This window comes from Vidua macroura, chromosome 1, assembly GCF_024509145.1.
Source record: "Vidua macroura isolate BioBank_ID:100142 chromosome 1, ASM2450914v1, whole genome shotgun sequence".
Classification (NCBI taxonomy): Eukaryota; Metazoa; Chordata; class Aves; order Passeriformes; family Viduidae; genus Vidua; species Vidua macroura.
Genome location: NC_071571.1, coordinates 24,861,896 through 24,879,359, shown reverse-complemented (window position 1 = coordinate 24,879,359; position 17,464 = coordinate 24,861,896). Strand labels below are relative to the sequence as shown.

The 17,464-nt window shown below is 40.9% G+C and overlaps 1 protein-coding gene across 10 annotated transcripts in view; it reads right to left on the bottom strand.

The window, feature by feature from the left end:
* DYNC1I1 (dynein cytoplasmic 1 intermediate chain 1) overlaps nucleotides 1–17,464 on the bottom strand; it is a 186,318-nt gene that overhangs the window by 79,498 nt on the left and 89,356 nt on the right. For all 10 annotated transcript variants that reach the window (XM_053981009.1, XM_053980994.1, XM_053981018.1 and 7 more), the window contains one exon: nucleotides 4,053–4,142. In XM_053981009.1, coding sequence (XP_053836984.1) covers nucleotides 4,053–4,142 — 90 coding nt within the window. The remainder of the gene's footprint in view (nucleotides 1–4,052; nucleotides 4,143–17,464) is intronic.

Below are 17,464 nucleotides of genomic sequence, written 5' to 3'. Positions count from 1 at the left end.
CCTTAAATTTGATACTGTGCCAGGTAGGGCTGTTCCCACTGCCTGTGTTTCTCCAGGGGCCATGCTGGGCACCATCCCTGAGCATGCCTGAGCTGTCTGTAAGGATGGGTTGGCACACCTGAGCTCACTGTGGTGTTGGTGGCAGTGAAAGCATGGTGTTTCTGGCCATGACAAACCTCACCACAACCTGTCTTGCTTTTCCAGCATGGATGCCTGAGCTGTTGAGAGCGAAACCATCTGCACCAGCCCAGCCTGCTCTGTGGACACCTGAGTTCCATGCACAAAGCCAGGGCAAGAGCAGGGCACAGCAGGTCGTTGAAGCTGCAGATCCCAGCCTTTCCCATCACAGTGTTTCGTGCAAGTTTCTGTGGATATGCCCATGGCTTCAGATAGATGCATGTTGAGGCCCACTTTTAAGACCTAGCCCGTCCCATTGTTCTTGTGGTTTTTACTGACACAAAGAGGATCCTTAGGTGGAGCTCCAGAGCTCTCTGGTGGTGGAAAACCCCATCCCACTTGATGCCACAGTTTGGGACCAGTCTCTCGTTTATGTGGTCAGGAGAGGTTGGGAATAGGCAGAGCCCAGCCCAGTTCACTGTCAGGTATCCCACACTCACTTCTTCCAAAAACAATAGGGAGAACATGTACCTGAGACCTGGGTGGCAACAGGCAGCCCCACAGAAGGAACACAAGGTGGTCCCAAGGTTTCATACACTTGAAGTGCTCAACGAGTCAGTTCTTCATCTCCCACTCCACTTTTTGGGGCTCTTGCTGTTCCTCTGCCCTTCATGCCTCCATGGCAGCTCTGCAAGAGGTGCCATGCCAGACAGGCTGCCCCAATGCAGGTGCACTGAGGGCCTTACAGTGATGCTGAGACATATCCAGGACCAGGGTCAGACCCTTCAAACACCCCTGGCTGCTGAATAATCCCACCAAACCCCATAGAGCAACTCTGGGGTGTGCGGGGGGAAGATGAGGAAATTAAGTATGCAATAAATGTCTGAAGAGTTAAATTGAACTACCTATAAACCACATAGAAAAAAAAATCCTGTTTCCTCTTAAAATACCATTATAAAAATAGAGCACTCTTGTCCTGTTGGCTTGGAGAAAGGGAGACTGAACAGACTGCATCCAAACTTTATTTTTTATCCTGACCAAATTTTGAGTTATATTCATGAAAAAATGGTCTGCCTTTCTCTTCCTGCACTTCTCTCTCCCATGGATTTTTTTTCTTAACACTCCTATAACTCAAAAAAGGCCATGCTGATTTTTTTTAATCTGTTAAAAAATGTGCTCCCTGAGCTGAAACCAAATTTCAGCCCAGAGCAAATTTTTACGGCTGGGTTATAAATCCCTGAAAAACAGGATTCATAATGGAAGTGCTGACACAGCCTTAACTACTATATAGCAGTGTGAATGGCGCCACTATAATGTCTATTAGAGATTCTTTAAAAAGTTTGCAAAATATTGTCTTGCCTTGCAGAGAAAAAGAAGCCAGAGTACTTAATGCCAACATAAACATGCTTTTAACCCATTATGTGCTAATTTGCAGAAAAGCTATTAATTCTGAGTAGGCACACAGAGTGCAGCACCGACAGGAAATGTTCTTCTAAACTCCTGTTTGACTTGTAACATGGTTTTAATCACTTCCATGAAACACAAAGGATGGCTTCAAACTCTGAATGTTGCTCAGAACATGAGAAGGGTGATTACAACAGAGAGGAAAATGGGATTTTGTAGGCAAAAGCGGTAAAGCCAACCGGGAGAGATTGACACCAAACACTAAAAAATGGGCCTCCGTTCCTTGTCAGTTTGGGGACGATGGCTTCATTTGATTCACAGCATTTAATGCCTGTCAGCAGCACACCCCTATTTTATCTATCACAACACATACTACAGGTCAGGTTCACTTTCTATCAGACAATGAGCATGTTTTCTTCTTCCTTGAACCCAGTCAGATGTTAGCACCTCACAAAATCAGTTTTGCTGAAACGAGCTGTGCCTTGCTTTTACAGCCTGCAGTTTGTGTGCCTGAGGCCAGCCCAGATGATCTATTGCTCCTGGGGGTCTGCTAGGCAGGGAAGGGGAGCACTGCCCTCTGACTAAAGCACAGCAAAGAAATAAAAGATGTTGGCAGTGGTGGCTGGTGAGCAAAGTACATAAAAGACTAACTTGAAAACCCATTAAAAAAGTAAAATAAATCAGTTCAGGGTTCTATTTAGATTTTTTTCTTCTTTGCTTCTTGCAGGAGTTTGTGCTTTCTCCCATGTATAAGCATTAGCATCACTTTTCTGTGGGAATAAATGGATGTGAGATAAGCTTTAAGTTGAGTACTACAGGGACATTAAGCAACCTAGGACAGTGCTTATGCACAGGGTGCAGTAGTAGAGGTTTTTATGGCTTTTTGTTGCCATCAGTAAAAGAGATACTGTGTTAGGTCCAGTGACTGCAAAAGTCCATATTGCAAGTTGACCTCACAGTTTTGAAAAGAAGAGTAATTTTCATGAAAAATAAAGTTTTTCTATGTTGCCACATTTCTTGCTCATGTCCTCAGTCCTGCCTTTGCAGACTTGCCTGACTCCTGTTCCTGCTGTCTGCACTGGTCCCCTCTGCCCATGGCATCAGTGGCTGGGGCCAGTGGAAGAAGCAGAATGATGAGGAGCAGGAGGACTTTTATCTCTCCACAATTGCACAAGGACCTAAACAAGCAATGAACACTACAGGATTTATGGCATGGCTGATTTCTGTGATGCTCTAAAGAGGGAAGAAAGATCAATTTATAATCAAAATGGTATGGTTGGTACTGCAACTCACTTCAGTGGGTGAGGATAGCAAATGTGGGCACTGTGTACCAGATTAATTATTTTGGATACTGATGAAAAGATACCAGTCTCTCCAGATAAGAAATAAGCATCAGCTACTGTATTCCCAGTTGAAGATTTCATGGGCTTCCATGTAAAATGGCTCCATATTTTTCCTCTAGTGAGATTATCCTGGGAAAAACCAAGCTGACAGAATTATCCTGGTAATGATCACCATAGCAAGAAATAACTTAGGCCCTACCTGAAGAAGTAAATTACCTTTCAAGAGGTTAAACAGAATTTTGAGCGGACCTGGCAATACAAAAGTAAGAAATGCTGGAGAAGAAACCCATTTCCTTCTACCCTTCTACAGCAGCTGCTGCTGTTTCAGTTCTTTTCCCCTACTCAACACAGGAGTAAGCATTGACTGCTGAAGGCATTGACACACTAGAATAGCCAATACCGTAGTACATTTCTAGATCAGGAACACCAAATTTCACATCCTCCTTCTAATTTGAAAGCTAAGACAGGTCCAAGGAAAGGAAAAGAGATACCAAGCATATCTCCCACATCCAGTGCTGACATGCATGACTTAAGCAAGTGTCTTGTCTGCACCAGAAGCAAGTAGTAACCTGAATTTTTGTCTCTTATATCGGTGCAGAACACCTCAATACAGAGTAATGGACAGAAGGGCTAGACCTCTGGCTTCAGAGGGTTTTTTTTAAGTTCTTTGAGGCTGTTCCAACAAAATGTTTTGATTTTGACAGAAAACATTTTTCAAGTGAAATTATTTTCTGCTGGAAGATTCCTGACTACCACTAGGTTTAAGTTTGCTCCTCTCAAGCAGACAGACAGTTATGGGCTCCAAGTACCTCTGAAGACCAACAAACTTTATAGAGCTGCTGGAATGCCTGGCATTCCCATTTTAAATCTTTCACATAAGCCAGAGGACAAATTAGTACCAGTATGGGATCCAAGAATCTCTACTTCATTTTCAAATTATAAGGACATGTAGGACATTCTTCTAAACAGCTCCTGCCTCATGCCTTTCACAATCTTCTCAGGCCTACTAGCTGTGTCTCTGGGATACAATTTTCTGCTTTTATGCTACTCATATGGTTTTGAATCAATAAAACTGGTGACTGTTTCAATTTCAGTGTTCTCAATAGTGGAAACTACTTATGAGAGTAGCTACTGGCAGAATCCCGTCCTTTAAACATCAAACATCATCCTTTTCATTTTTTAAAGTACCTTCTTTCACTTCCTGCTTCTGGTCTTGATTTTCTGTCTCTAAGTCATCCTGTGTTTTTGGCTCCACCATCTCTTCGTCATCTTCATCCTCTAAAAAAAAAAAAAAAGGAAGAAAAAGATTTGTGAGATTCTCCTCCTTAAGGGGCCTGGAAATTGTCTGACTTCTTTACAATTATAAAGTGGTAAAGCAAAGTGCCCAATACGTGGAACATGTACATTTATGCTCAGAGTGACACTCTTAGACATTTCCCCCCTGACTGCAAGATAATCTGCTCACAAGGGCACCTACCACTTCTGCTCCCTGTAACTTCCCATCTCAGATGTCAACTGAATATCTCCCTGACCTCGGATATGACTTCTTGGATGGCATGAGAACAGATACAAATACGTTTCAGCCTGGCAGCTATTCCACAGCTGGGACACCTGCTATCCAGATACCTCATTTCCAATTCAATTCTCGCCAGATTAATTTGTCTTTTGACCTACAGGAATAGGTTAAACAGAAAACTGACCTCAGGTCAGATGCCACTAGCAAGGAAACAAGCATGGCACAGTTCTGAAAAGTCATCACCATCAACTGGGGGAATATAGCAACCAAAAGTGGCATTTGGAGCTTAGGAACCATTTTTGCATTAATACAAATTTAATGAACACTAAAATTTGACACATGTCAGTTACTACTGCCAGATGTTTTAATGACCTTTCCTGACCTATGCAAATACATCTCTCCCTCCCCCTCTCTCCCCACTCTCACATGTTCTCATTTTATTCAGGAGGGCAAACCATTGATTCCTTGATGTTTCTATGAAGTTACAAGGGTTCTGATTGTCCAGACCAGAACATAATACAAGCAGAGCTGAAAAGAAAGTGATGTACCAAAATGGCTTGGAGTCTACCTAGCCCTCATTACTTGTTACCAGCTTGTTACAGCAATGTGATCCATTTTTCCTGTGCCCTGGGCTGGCATTCAACACACTCACATTCTTGAGAGGATAAAGACACACAGCTTTCTAGATTTTGTGAACTGTGAGGAATGAAAATAGAGCTGGTCCTAAAAGTATTTAACAATTAGGATGAGTAAATCCAGGGGCTATGGAGGAATTATTTTGCAGTTATTCTGGAGCTTGACATACCACCAAGGCATATCAAACATCACTGGTGCCCTGTATTGGTGCATGGCATGAGAGACCACATGTTGTCCTGGCCCTGGGGCATTCAGCCACCAGGAAAAACACTGCAGTTCCTCTGGGGCTTTCTGAGCAACCTGCTGTCACCATACAGTTCCTCATGTCATGGTGTTTCTCCAGGCACACTTCCTGCTCTAACCTGCCATGTTAATGGGGAAAACATATCATGCTTCTCCAGCTGGTTCGTTACTGGCACCTTCTGCTGTGAAGGCTGGCTGTAATCAGTCCTGACTTCTTGCGAGATGCTGGTGCTGACAGGCTGCATTCAACCAACAGGAACATGCAGCTGTATTTTATTTTCAATAACGTAATAGGCACCGTACTATTCCCACCACATTGCCTACCCTAGAACTTCTCCCAGAAGCCCAGAGGGGACATGTTGCTAGCTGCCATATGGGCCATTAACTTAAGAGTTGGACTCAGTGATCATTGTGGGTCCCATCCAACTCAGACTATTCTGTGTCTCTGTGATTCTGCAGTATGCTGGCTGGAGATCATGGCTTAGCCACATGCTGTAAGGAGGTGTCTCAGCATGGACAGACATGCTTTTCCCTATTGGGAAACAAGGAAATCTTGGCATAAAATCTGCCATCACTCCCCTTACTACTAGTGACTGTAGTGGGGAGAAAGGGAAAGCTCATCTCACAGCCACCAGGGAGGAGGGATAACCATGTGTTTCCCAAGCTGGAAATGGGGGGAGGAATCCAGCATGGATGAAGAGGCATTTCCAGAATTAAAAGCCACTACTAATGAATGCCACTCCTTTATCAGGAATTTGTCAGATCATGGAACTTGAGGTGGAAAAAAGGTAGGGTACTCACAATGCCTCCCTTTGGTGCCTACTTTCCCCTAGATACCCTACACAGAAGAACTAAGGACGAACTTTTAGAGAGCAAGCCAGGGCGGTTCAGTTTGGCAGGGTAAATACATTGCTCTGTCCACTGGCTGAAAGACAGATAACATCCAACACAGTCAGCAGAGAGTTGGCGAGAGGAGCTCTCATGCTGTGCACCCATAGGAGGGGTAAAAAAAGGTCCTTCTGCCATTGGTCTGTGGTGCTAGGGAAGATGGGGATGCCTGGAAGAGAGAGGCACTCCCAGTTTCAAAGAACAGGTGAGAAGTGTGAGTGCCTGGTGCAGCAGGGAGTGAATAATCTGCTAACCACAAGTACCAGGCACACACAGATAGGATCACAATGCTGTACAGATACATACACACAGACAGAATTATGGCAGATACTAACAAAACCAGCTGCTACAGAAGTTTTGTGAGCCTTGCATTAAAGGTTTTCATTCCCTAAAGCACCAACTTTTGGAACCAGCTGTTTAATTATGGATTTCTGCTTCCATTTTTAATCTATTTCTAACGTGCCAGCTTGTGCAGGGAAGTTTCAGAAGCTGAAAGGTTTGGGAAAAATTTCAGGCAGCAAACTGCCTGAAAACTACAGCAATATTCAACTGAAATGATTGGGATTTTTAAGGCTCCTTGCAATGCTTTTTAAAACTTCATTTGCAATTTGGTAGTGGATAGGGATGATGTAGCAAATTTAGAACTTGAGATTTGGTAGCAGGTTTTCAGGTTGAAGTGAAGCAAATTTATCCCTGTTTCCTTGATCCCTCTGATTTTGGGCATCAAATTATTTGCTTGCCTATAGCCCTTTCCTGCTTCCAATGCAAAGTAGGGATAAATGGAAGTAAGTAAAGGTTATTAAAACATGTCATGCCTTTTTCCAAGGGCACAAACATCAAAATAGTTTTACTGAGAAAGCAGTGCAAGAGTTTTTAGCAGATTAGACACAGTTTAGATGTCCTTATTTATTTACAGAGAAATGTATACACATACATAGAGAAATTCAGCTAAAAGAATGATAGGCTTGTGAGTCAAATGCTAAAATCTTAGCAAATGCCAGAATTTGGATTGTCTGGGCATGATTAGCTCCTTTCCCCTCCCCACGTGTAGGCATGATGACATAATTCTGGAATTTCCTCCCTCTTGAGTGGTTGGCTTCATTTTCTGGGTGCTCAGCAAGAGACACCTGGGGCCTGAAATGCAGAAGTGCTGAAAGCTGAAGTCAACTGGCCCTGTGCTTTGAGTGGAGAAAGTCTTAGGGAAATTCTACACATGCAAAGGCTCCCACAGCTCTCTCTTTCAGCTTTCACTGAAAGTTTTCATTCTGACATTTTTGTCCTTTCTCCCCCTGCGCTTAAGTGCTTTTCCAAGATGGCAATAATATTGCAAAAAAAAAAAAATAGAATTCTCACCCTGCATAGATGTTTTGCAGAGACATGTTCATCAGGATTTGTGGCATATTATGATGCTGTTGGGAAAGCAACAGCAAAACTATATCTTGGAAGTGGATTAATGTTTTTTCTGTGTTCAGTGTAGTACTTTGATCATCTACACTAATATGAGGTCTGAGGCCAGAGCACTCAATGGAATAAGATTAAAAGCAGAAAGGTTAAAAAACTGTCCTCCTATTGACTGGCTGAAGGAAGAATCTGTTAAGGGAAAAAGCCCTATATGTTCTCATGTAAGTAAAATTGTATCATCCTACATATTGAAGAGGGCTAATTAAGAATGTCCGAGAAATCTAAAATCTAAATCTGCATTCTGGACTACCCAATGTTGCTTGGCTTTGCAACCTAAATATTTATTTTATATATATATATATATGTATATTTTACACTATTTAATACCAATGTATGCATCCTCACACATGTTCATAGCACATACATTTGCTTTTGTTAAGTATGGTTATGCATTTGTACTGCACATACACATACATTAAGAATAATGGAAATGCTTCAGCATTCATTTTCCTGTGTTTTATTTAAAGGTGACAAAGATAGCATTTACTGTACATTTACTGGAGAATCTGTTAACATCTAAATAGTTATTCATTTCCACATGTGCCCGCTCAGATTGCAGTAATTTTCCAGGGAGATGAAGAAACTTGTGTAGCTCCTGAACATGCATAACCTTTCCCTTTTAAGAGCATATCTAATATTAGGAAGTTTAGAGAAATAACTTTTTAGCTGCTCACATGACAGTAGTAGGAGTCTTCTAGTCACATTTGGCAAACAGAGATGCTACCAGCACCAGTAGTAGTGTTACACCCTGTTCTCTTCTGAACAGGGTGTAACACTATCAGAACTCAAATGTCTATTAAAGGAACCACATGAAAAAGAGCTAGTAATGAAGAAGTGTATAACACTTCTCCTTTGTAGCTATAAAAGGACTTTGCAAGGAGGCTAGCTTTGGTATGTCTATTTACCACACAGAAGCTGACAGACAGACCCACTCACTGCAGATCACGCAGTAGGCCAGCGGCTTAGGGAAGATAGAGTGGGCTTCAGAGTTTCAGCCTAGAGTCCTGCCCACTAAGGCCACCCTGCCTTCCATAAATAAACAAATCCTCAATGGAAATTATTATTAAATGCTTGGATAATGATGTTTGTCTGCTGAAGCTGGTGGAGCCATATGTGGGATTAATACAGACTGAGATAACTGGATCAAAAATGTTTTCTTCGTAACTCAGAGTTTGATGACTCTCCAGGCTCTAGGAAGCAGCCAAACAGTCTGAACAGTGCTTGACAAAGTAAAACTAGAGCAATTGTTTTCATTTTGGTCTTAGCTTGAACACTCCTGCTTCTGTTCCAGAAGTGGTCTTGTCTGTCTAAAAGCTTGTCTGTTTTTCCCAGCTCTAGAAGTTGCCCTAATAAGAGTATGACCTCTCCCTACAAACATGTTTTTTTTGGTTTTTTTTTTTTTTTTTTTTCATCTGGGTGCAAATAATAATCTTCAAATGTTATCCAACTACTAGCTGCAATGAGCCTGCTCTATGCCTAGTCTTTGCCTTGGACATCACAACCACTTGCAATAGGTGATACAGGGGAAACCTTTGTGAATACATGGCCAACTCCCTGGCAACTGCAGAAGAAATGCCCAGATGTGCTGAATTGGATCAGATATTCACAGAGAAAATTCATCATTTTCTGATGATCTCAGAAAATCAGACCCTGCATTTCTGCAGTGCTGGACTATTTCATACCTACTTGGAGTTTCCAGGGCTTTAAACCACTGTATTTATTTTTACAGCATATAAAAACATACCAGGCACATTCAAGACAAACTAGAATACTAGAATAAATAATTGCATCTGAGAGGACTACACATAACATTGGCTTAGGGTTTTAATTCTTGAGATGAATACTGTATTGCCTTTTTTGGATTGCCAGTTTCAGGAAGTCAGCACTGTTACTGCTCCAATAGATTACTAAATAGCTGATTTTTGGGGGGATTTATGTAGTTATGGTCTCTACTCTGCTAACACACATAGCACCAATTAAGCAGCAGGCAGCATGTTGTACATTCTTCTTCAGTGGAGGATTTACACCTCCTCAGACCTGTGACTCTGAAGCTAAGAAGTTGCAGCTTCTGTGTGTTGTTTTTAGAATTGACAGCTATATAGAATTAGACTGATAGCTCTGGTTTTAATTCTGGGTAGGTACAAACAATCCCTTTGTTAAAGACACAGCTTTAAAATCACAAGTTAATTAGCATCACAATTATATATTTTCTTGACTGAGTCAGTGGGTTATTATATGGGGTTTTATATCAGCATTGACATTCCTTTAGTGCATGAGAAGGTTCAGCCATGCATATGACACATTCAATAAAATCAAGTGTCTTCACAAAAAGCAGACTCCATATTTGCAACTATGAACTACCAGAAACCACTGTATAAGTTTTATACTTACAACTGTTCAAAATAACTTTGCTTCTTCTGTTACAAAAGAACTACAAACTGAACAAGGACAAATGCATTGTATTTATATTGGCATATAAGCCTGGACCAAACAAGTTGAATACTGTTGGCATTTTCCTAAGTAGGAGTTAAAACACTGTCTTTCCTTTTTGAATGTGTTCTTTCCATCATCTTTTCCTAGCAAAATATGCAACAAGCAAGGGAAGCCATATTTTTTCAAATAGGACTGTCTGACATTCCACATTTTTGAAAATCTATGATTTGCAATTTGGCTGAATGACCTATTTTTCATATAATGTCATTTTTTGAAATATGTCCAGTTTTTCACTTTCATCTTTTGACTGCCCTTTGAAGCAAGAAGATAATTAATTCATCAGTGGATCTTGTTTGCAGAGTGGGACGTGAGACTGGACGTACATTGGACACATGTTAGTCATCCCAGATGGAAATATTCTTGCATTAGGGCTCTTCTTGGCAATAGGCAGCTGCCTTCTAAAATGTATTTCATTTAACCAAAGCAAGGAACACTACTCAGACCTCAATACTGAGAAAAAAACCCCACAGGTGAACAGAACTTGCCCTATGCTCCATGAAACAGGCAACAAATTTCAGATGAGAATTTAACGTGAGTTGGAGCATGCAAGTATATTTGCAGTCAAGAATCATATGTATGTAAGGTACTAGTGCTCACTACCCAGAAAAATCCTTAAATGTGTGTTGGAGGAACATAAAAAAGCTCTGTCTCATCCCTGTGAAGTTCCTCATCCCTGTTGCAGAACACTCCCAACATACCATCTTGTCCTTGTCCAACTAGCACAGTGCTTTCCAATGGCCATCAGGTGAAAAAAGAACAGTAGAAAAAGAAAGGATAGATCTGATGAAAGAATTTCTGGAACCATCTTATGGCCACAGCACCTATAAAACTTGAACAGAAGTATGTGATGTTCTTCCTTCATTTTCCAAACATGATCTGTCTGTTACTTAACTGCAGTTCTGCAAGAGCAAGAAAAAAATCACGGTGCTACAAGAACAGACTGCCTTCAAACTCCATTGATTTTGTTGTCTTTTGTCATGGTTTGTTATCAAAGTCCTGTGATTCTCTTATGCAAAAGAGAAGCTTTGAAGATTGGTAAAATACAGGCTGTAGGAATCATACTACTTTTACCAGAGTAAAGTATATTGACTGAGTAATTTTAAAGAAAATGTTCTAAAATTTATGCATAGAATAATATAATGCTTGGCACACATATCATTTTAATCCAGAAGACTGCAAGGCAGTTCTCCATGAGATTAATTTATTTAGCCTAACATCTTCCACAGTAAGTAGACTAGTAATGATACATCAGTTTTAAAAGTGCAAGACTAATGGAAAAATCCTAATTTTCTCGATTCTTGTAAAACTAAGTACATCTCCCATATCTCTGACACATCTAAGAAGGGTTTTCTGATCTCATCCCTTATTCTGCAATGCAAATTTGCAAGACTTCACCCCTCATCCCATAAAGGGCAGGTGTTATTACCAACCATTACAACCAGATCCCCAGAGTCCTCCTCTCAGGCTTCAGCTATCCTTGTACAAGCGCAATGAAGGAAATACGTATTTCACCCCAAAAACAAACACTTAGCCTGGCTGACTGAGAGGAGTCATTTAGTTCAGAAAATTTATTTTGCCTACAGCATAGGCCATGCCTGTGCTATTGCCACTTAAAAATTTGTCCTGAAATTTACTACACTTCCCTCTTAAAACAAGCACAGCATAAGTAATTTTTACTCAATATTTCTTCACAAAGCTCTCGTTAACAATTACCACATTCAATTACTCCTGGTCAGGGGATTCTGAGGTCCCCAGTATATGATTTCTCATAACCATCTCTTGATCTAGGGTTACACCACTCAGCTCCTGTCCCTATGCCTCTTCCTGACTTGTGTTTGCAGTCAGATTTCTTTTTGGTACATTATAAAGACAGATCTTATTTTTCCATTTTGTGACAAATGACAGACTAACAGAGCCAAATGGCAAGAAAATGTCACAGAAAAATTTGTTTTACAGTAGCATTTCACTAAGCTCTTCGTAGCCCTGACTTCAAACCTTTGCACTGGTTCAAATCTTAGGATCACTACTTCAGAATACAATCATTTCTGTACCAATTAAAATGGAAAGCTGCTTCTGACTCTTCAGAGAAGCATTTCTCTAACCCAAGGAACTGATTTTCCAGTTCCTTGGCCTGAACACAGTTTTCAGTTGTGGTGAGAGTCTAAGAATTCAAAGTGTCCCTTGTTTTTAGTTTCTGGTTGGTCTAGATCAGACGTGGATTTTTCTCTCCTCTTTTGGGCTGTTGCAACACCACACTGGTTGAAAGCGTTTTTCAGTCCCCAGAGAACTGCAAAGTACCCCTCTGGAGTCATCACCTCTTCTAGCTGACTCCCTTTTCTCCTCTCTTTCCCTCTCCAAATCTCATGTTCAATTCTATTGTGCTTGAAAATATTCCAGCTGGAAGATGTAACACAAAAAGAAAAGTACAATAGTTTCCTTTCCTTGGCCATAGTTGGGCCTTCAAATAAAAATGCCAACATGAAATAATGTTTGATCAGCAGTATTACAGTAGCATTTACAAACCTCCCGCTCCAGAACCAAATAGTATAAATTTAAAATACCCTGTTCCAGTATAACTTCAGTTAAACTTGAGGAAGAAAAGGATGGAGACCCTTTATTTCTGTGGATGAAGAAGGGGATTACTAAACCATGCAGATTTTCACAGGCTCTGAAACCTGTGAGGATTTGTTCCTGCTGTGCTGCTGGAGGAAATCGTGTCATGCCAGCAGTGTGAAATGACTCCTGCCATGGGAAAGGGCACTGAGACACGTGGCAAACTTCTGGATAGGGCCTGCTCAAGTCATTTTGAAACACTCAGATCATGCAATAGTGTTAAATCACAAAAAACTTAAGTATGCTAATGAAAACCAGTCCCCACAAGCTATGGCATGAGCAGCAATTGTAAAACAAAAGCTGCTTTCACATTAAACACACACACACACAGATGAAGTATCTGGCACTTACACTGTGCCTGATACAGAGGTCAATCGTGGTTGCCTCAGCTGGGCAATAGGTACTTAAAACTTTAAGTACAATGTACACCAAGTGAATTCTGTGAGATTGTTAATTCTGACATATAGGGGACTAGGACTTCATTCATAGACTCACTTATTCCAAGTGCAAGTGACTTTAGACTCCACTGGCCACCTCGTCTATTTTCCACTGTGTTTTTGCACAAGAAAGATTACAAAATCTGGCTGTTGTAGAAGAAATTAATTCTCCACTTCCAAGCTGCATCTCTGCTCATGCAGCCATACTTATATGCCTTAGGTCAAATTTTTCAGCCCTGACTCTGGGTTTAACTTCTCCTTCAAGTATTAGCATGAGTTCTGGTTTTTCAGAGTTTTTCCTTTGTTTTTGAACATGAAAAAAAATGTTCAGTTCAAAGCCCAGAAATCATCTGAATGGCCACACAGCTTTTTGTACAACCATTATTTAACTTATTGTGCCATCTTTTCCGCAAATCTCCCTATTTCAGTTCTATGGCATTTTATGAATAAAACCCAATGCTTAAGATGTAGCATGTTTTTGTAACTGAAATATCTGACAGCATGAATTTCTACATTTACACACAAACCTCAACCGATAGAAATGGAGACAAGGCTGATAATATATTAAAACTGGAAAGGATAATTGGAAAAAAAAACTATATTTATAAACAATTACCACAGCAAACAAACAAAAACTCCTCTCTTTGTCTCCTTGACACACACATGCATACATTTCACTCAGCACTTTAAAAATTACCATTAGTCATATGGCAACGGCATTTTACATGAGCAAAGATTAATTTCAACATTTTTCTTAGGAAAAGGCAGGCAAAAAGTACTTTATTAAAAATTTTTAAACTACAAAAGAAATGCTGGGTCAGGTCTCGATGAGTGTGTGCTTATTAATTTTATAGGCACTAAATGGACCCCACTTAATTCTGTTTCCCACTGACGCCACTTCACCTTAGTCACTGGTGTTAGCCATGATTTGCATCAGCGTATGTGAAAAAGGAATTCCCGCTGACAGTTTTGAACTTGCCATATTTTAATTTAATTTTCAATTTATGTTTTTGTTCTACCACACTGGAAGAGGAGAAGCTTCCACTTCTAGACACTCAGTTGCAGGGTATCCAGGCGAGCAGTGCCTTTTGGTGGTAGAGAAACCAGGGCACAAGCAGATCAGCTTCTTGCCCAAAGTCACTCCTGAAATAGATACAGATGGCAGAATAAAATCCTGGTCTCCTGGTTCCTAAACTGATATTTCAGCCACCGCTTCCCCTGAGGCATGTGATCAGGGCTGCTTTGGAGGCTGCTCAGCCCTCATTATGTTAAACCAGCTGTTAAAAAACACAGCCGGTTTCCCCCAGCTGCTTGTTGCAGCCTGTTGGGAGAGCACCCCGCTCCCAGCACTGCTGTCCCCAGGGCTGGGAACCCCCTGCCCACGCCCTCCACCCTGACCCCTGCCTTCACCTCCTGCCTCTGCAGCTCCTGCACCCCTCTGCCCACCCTGGCTGCCTCTCGCCTCCGCTCCCACCCTGCTCACCCCTCTTCTGCTCAGGGTCACACTTCAAAGTCTCCCGTGCCCCCAGGAAGGCCTCTTCCTTCCTCCTGGCCCCTCTCCAGCCTCCCTGGCATTTGGTCTTCCCAAAGCAGATATCAAAAATCCCCTACTTGCAATCTGGGGCTTTCTGCACGCCAGGAGCCCTACCCACCTGCAGATACCTGCTTGACATAGAAATGCCCTCTGATTTGGATTCTCAGATGAACTTCTAGGTTTTTTCTGAGAAGTTGAGTTGTAAGACATTAATTAAAAAAAAAAAAAAAAAAAAAAAGAAGTAGACAAAAACCAACCCCCATCACCCACGTTCACAAGTGCTATGGTTAAAACCCCATTTATCTGTTGCAACTTGGAGGATCAGGTATGTTTCTCTGTGCTTAAGCTCAACACACTTCAGTAGGTTCAGATGTCCAAACAGGCAGACTGCACCTGCAGTTGGGGTACATGGGAAGATTCAACTGCACCACAACCACCCACTGGAATATGCTGCCTTTTCCCCTCTTCACAGTTCAGAGTCATCAGGGAAATAATTTCTTTCCCTCTTTGGTAAATGGGTGCTATGAAGTGCCATACAATTCCTGTCTGTAAATTAAAACCCTTCCTTTTCTCCCAAAACACTGCCAAGACCCTCTCCTGCAAGCCCTTGGAAGCTCTCAGCTACAGACAGGAGCTTTAAGTCAGGAGAACAGTATGAAAGCAGATAAAAAATGCTGGGTTATGCTGCCTCATGATCCTTTATTTGAAGAAGCACCTCTGCATCAATTTTTTTTTTTTGTTGGTTTTTGCTTTTTTACTTGGAAAGCAAAAGAAAGAAGCTGCTGGCTTCTGCCCCTGTGTCTTTTCGCTGTAACACAGCTCACAGCTGTGAATTTACATGTGTTAACTTGGGATGCCACAAACCAGGCAGCAATGAGGTTGTCATCCTGATCTGAGGAAACACAACGTGCATACACGCCAATGAATTTACTGCAAGCAAAGCGTTTTGCTGTGATAATTCAAAGCAGATTATGTTTCATCAGTTGACTCTTCCATCTATAGACAGATCACAAAAGCCAGCTATGCTGGAGTCATATTCTGTCAAAAAGGTGCAGCTCCATAAAGTCTTTTTCTTTTGCAAAATGATGCCACTTTCTCTGTGGAATTGGGAGAATTATAAAAAGAAACCAAGATAAAGAGGCAGTCCTGGAAACATTAAAATGGCCTGTTCTCACATTTTCTGAGTGGATTTTTTTTGAGCCTTCCGTTAAAAAGTACTTCTTTAGACTACTTTAAAATATGAGGTAAAGCAAAGTAAAATTGAAAGTTTTCAATTTTGTTAAAACATAGATGTTTCCATACCCAGACTAGAAAATAAGGCAAAATTTTACTTAAGGTGGAGTGTCAATACATTGGAGCATTCTTTCAAGCTGGTACAAAATTATATTTTGAAATTTGAAATTTCACAGCACTGCATGAAGGAGAGATTCCCTCTGGGCCTGACTTTGAAGCAGCCACTGCATAAGGGATGCAGTCATACTTGAGTGGCAATTTTAAAATCTGATATTAAAGCAACATAGAAGCACACACTCAACTGGGGATAAGGATGCCTTTCATCAACATAATGATAAGATGTCTATTCCTGTGATCTGAGATTCCCTCTCTTAAAACTTCAGGTTAATGATTTCTTTTAGATAGGACCAACTTCAAGTCCTGCTTTCAATTCTGAGTGCCTGAATGCAAATTTCATGTCATTTCAAATGTCCTGAGAACAAGATAACGGATAGTGGTAACAAACTTGAGGGACATCGAACAGGAGATTAGTAAACAGGTATTTATTGCTTTTGAAGCCTGATGCTGACACTTTATATTTGCATGCAGAACTCAAAATGAACGGGACAAATGCATTATGAAGTCAGTAAAGTGCTTCCAATTCGTCTTGATGGCTCTTGCATGGAGAAAAATTGCACAAGCCATGTCTGACCAGCATCTTGGAAACCATTGTCCTTGATGCCTCTATGGTTACATGGTTGGATAAAATAGGAAAAATCACCTCAACAGAGGTGTTTGTTTTGGGGGTAGGTATTGGGGGTAGTACTAAATTCAGCAGCCATAGCAGAACAAATAGAAATTGTGAGCTTTCCACTACATTAATGAAACTTCATTCAAAAGGTGGAGTGTAATGTTCTTCCAAGATGGATAATTCACATAAGCTGTGTGATTCAAACACTCATGTCTCCACACCAGCTCCACACCTCCTTGGGATTTATGTTTTATTTCAGTTTTCATCAGGCTGCTTATGAATGACCCATGACAAAAGAGTATGTGTACATTTTTCTTTTTCACAGGTCCCTGTTAATGAGGACTCTGTTGCATTAAGATAGTCAAGATTGTCTCTGGCAAAATGTGTTGAACCAAGGTGTTTGTGCCTGCATAAAATTAAGCCACAAGTAAAGCACTTACTTCTGACAGCAGATTTATAATAGGAAAATCCCAGCAGGAATGAAGAGTTACAAACCCCCGTTGTAGACTTTTTCATAAACTTCACCTTGATTTAGTATTTCAAACAAGTAGCAGGAAAGGCTAACAGCAGAGGTAATCCTATCATCTTTTCTCCAACAGCTCCATTCCATCTTTTTGACTTCCTCATGCTGCTAACATGAATTCAAATCATCTGTGTTTAAAGTTAAATACAGTGATTGACAGATCTTTGTAGTCTCAGTTCATACTGAAGATTATTCTAGATACCTATCAGTTATTACTACAAGCCCTGTCTGATATTCAATACCTACAGGGAAAATTGTTTTTAACAGTGTAATGTCTGATCTATTTTGAAAGC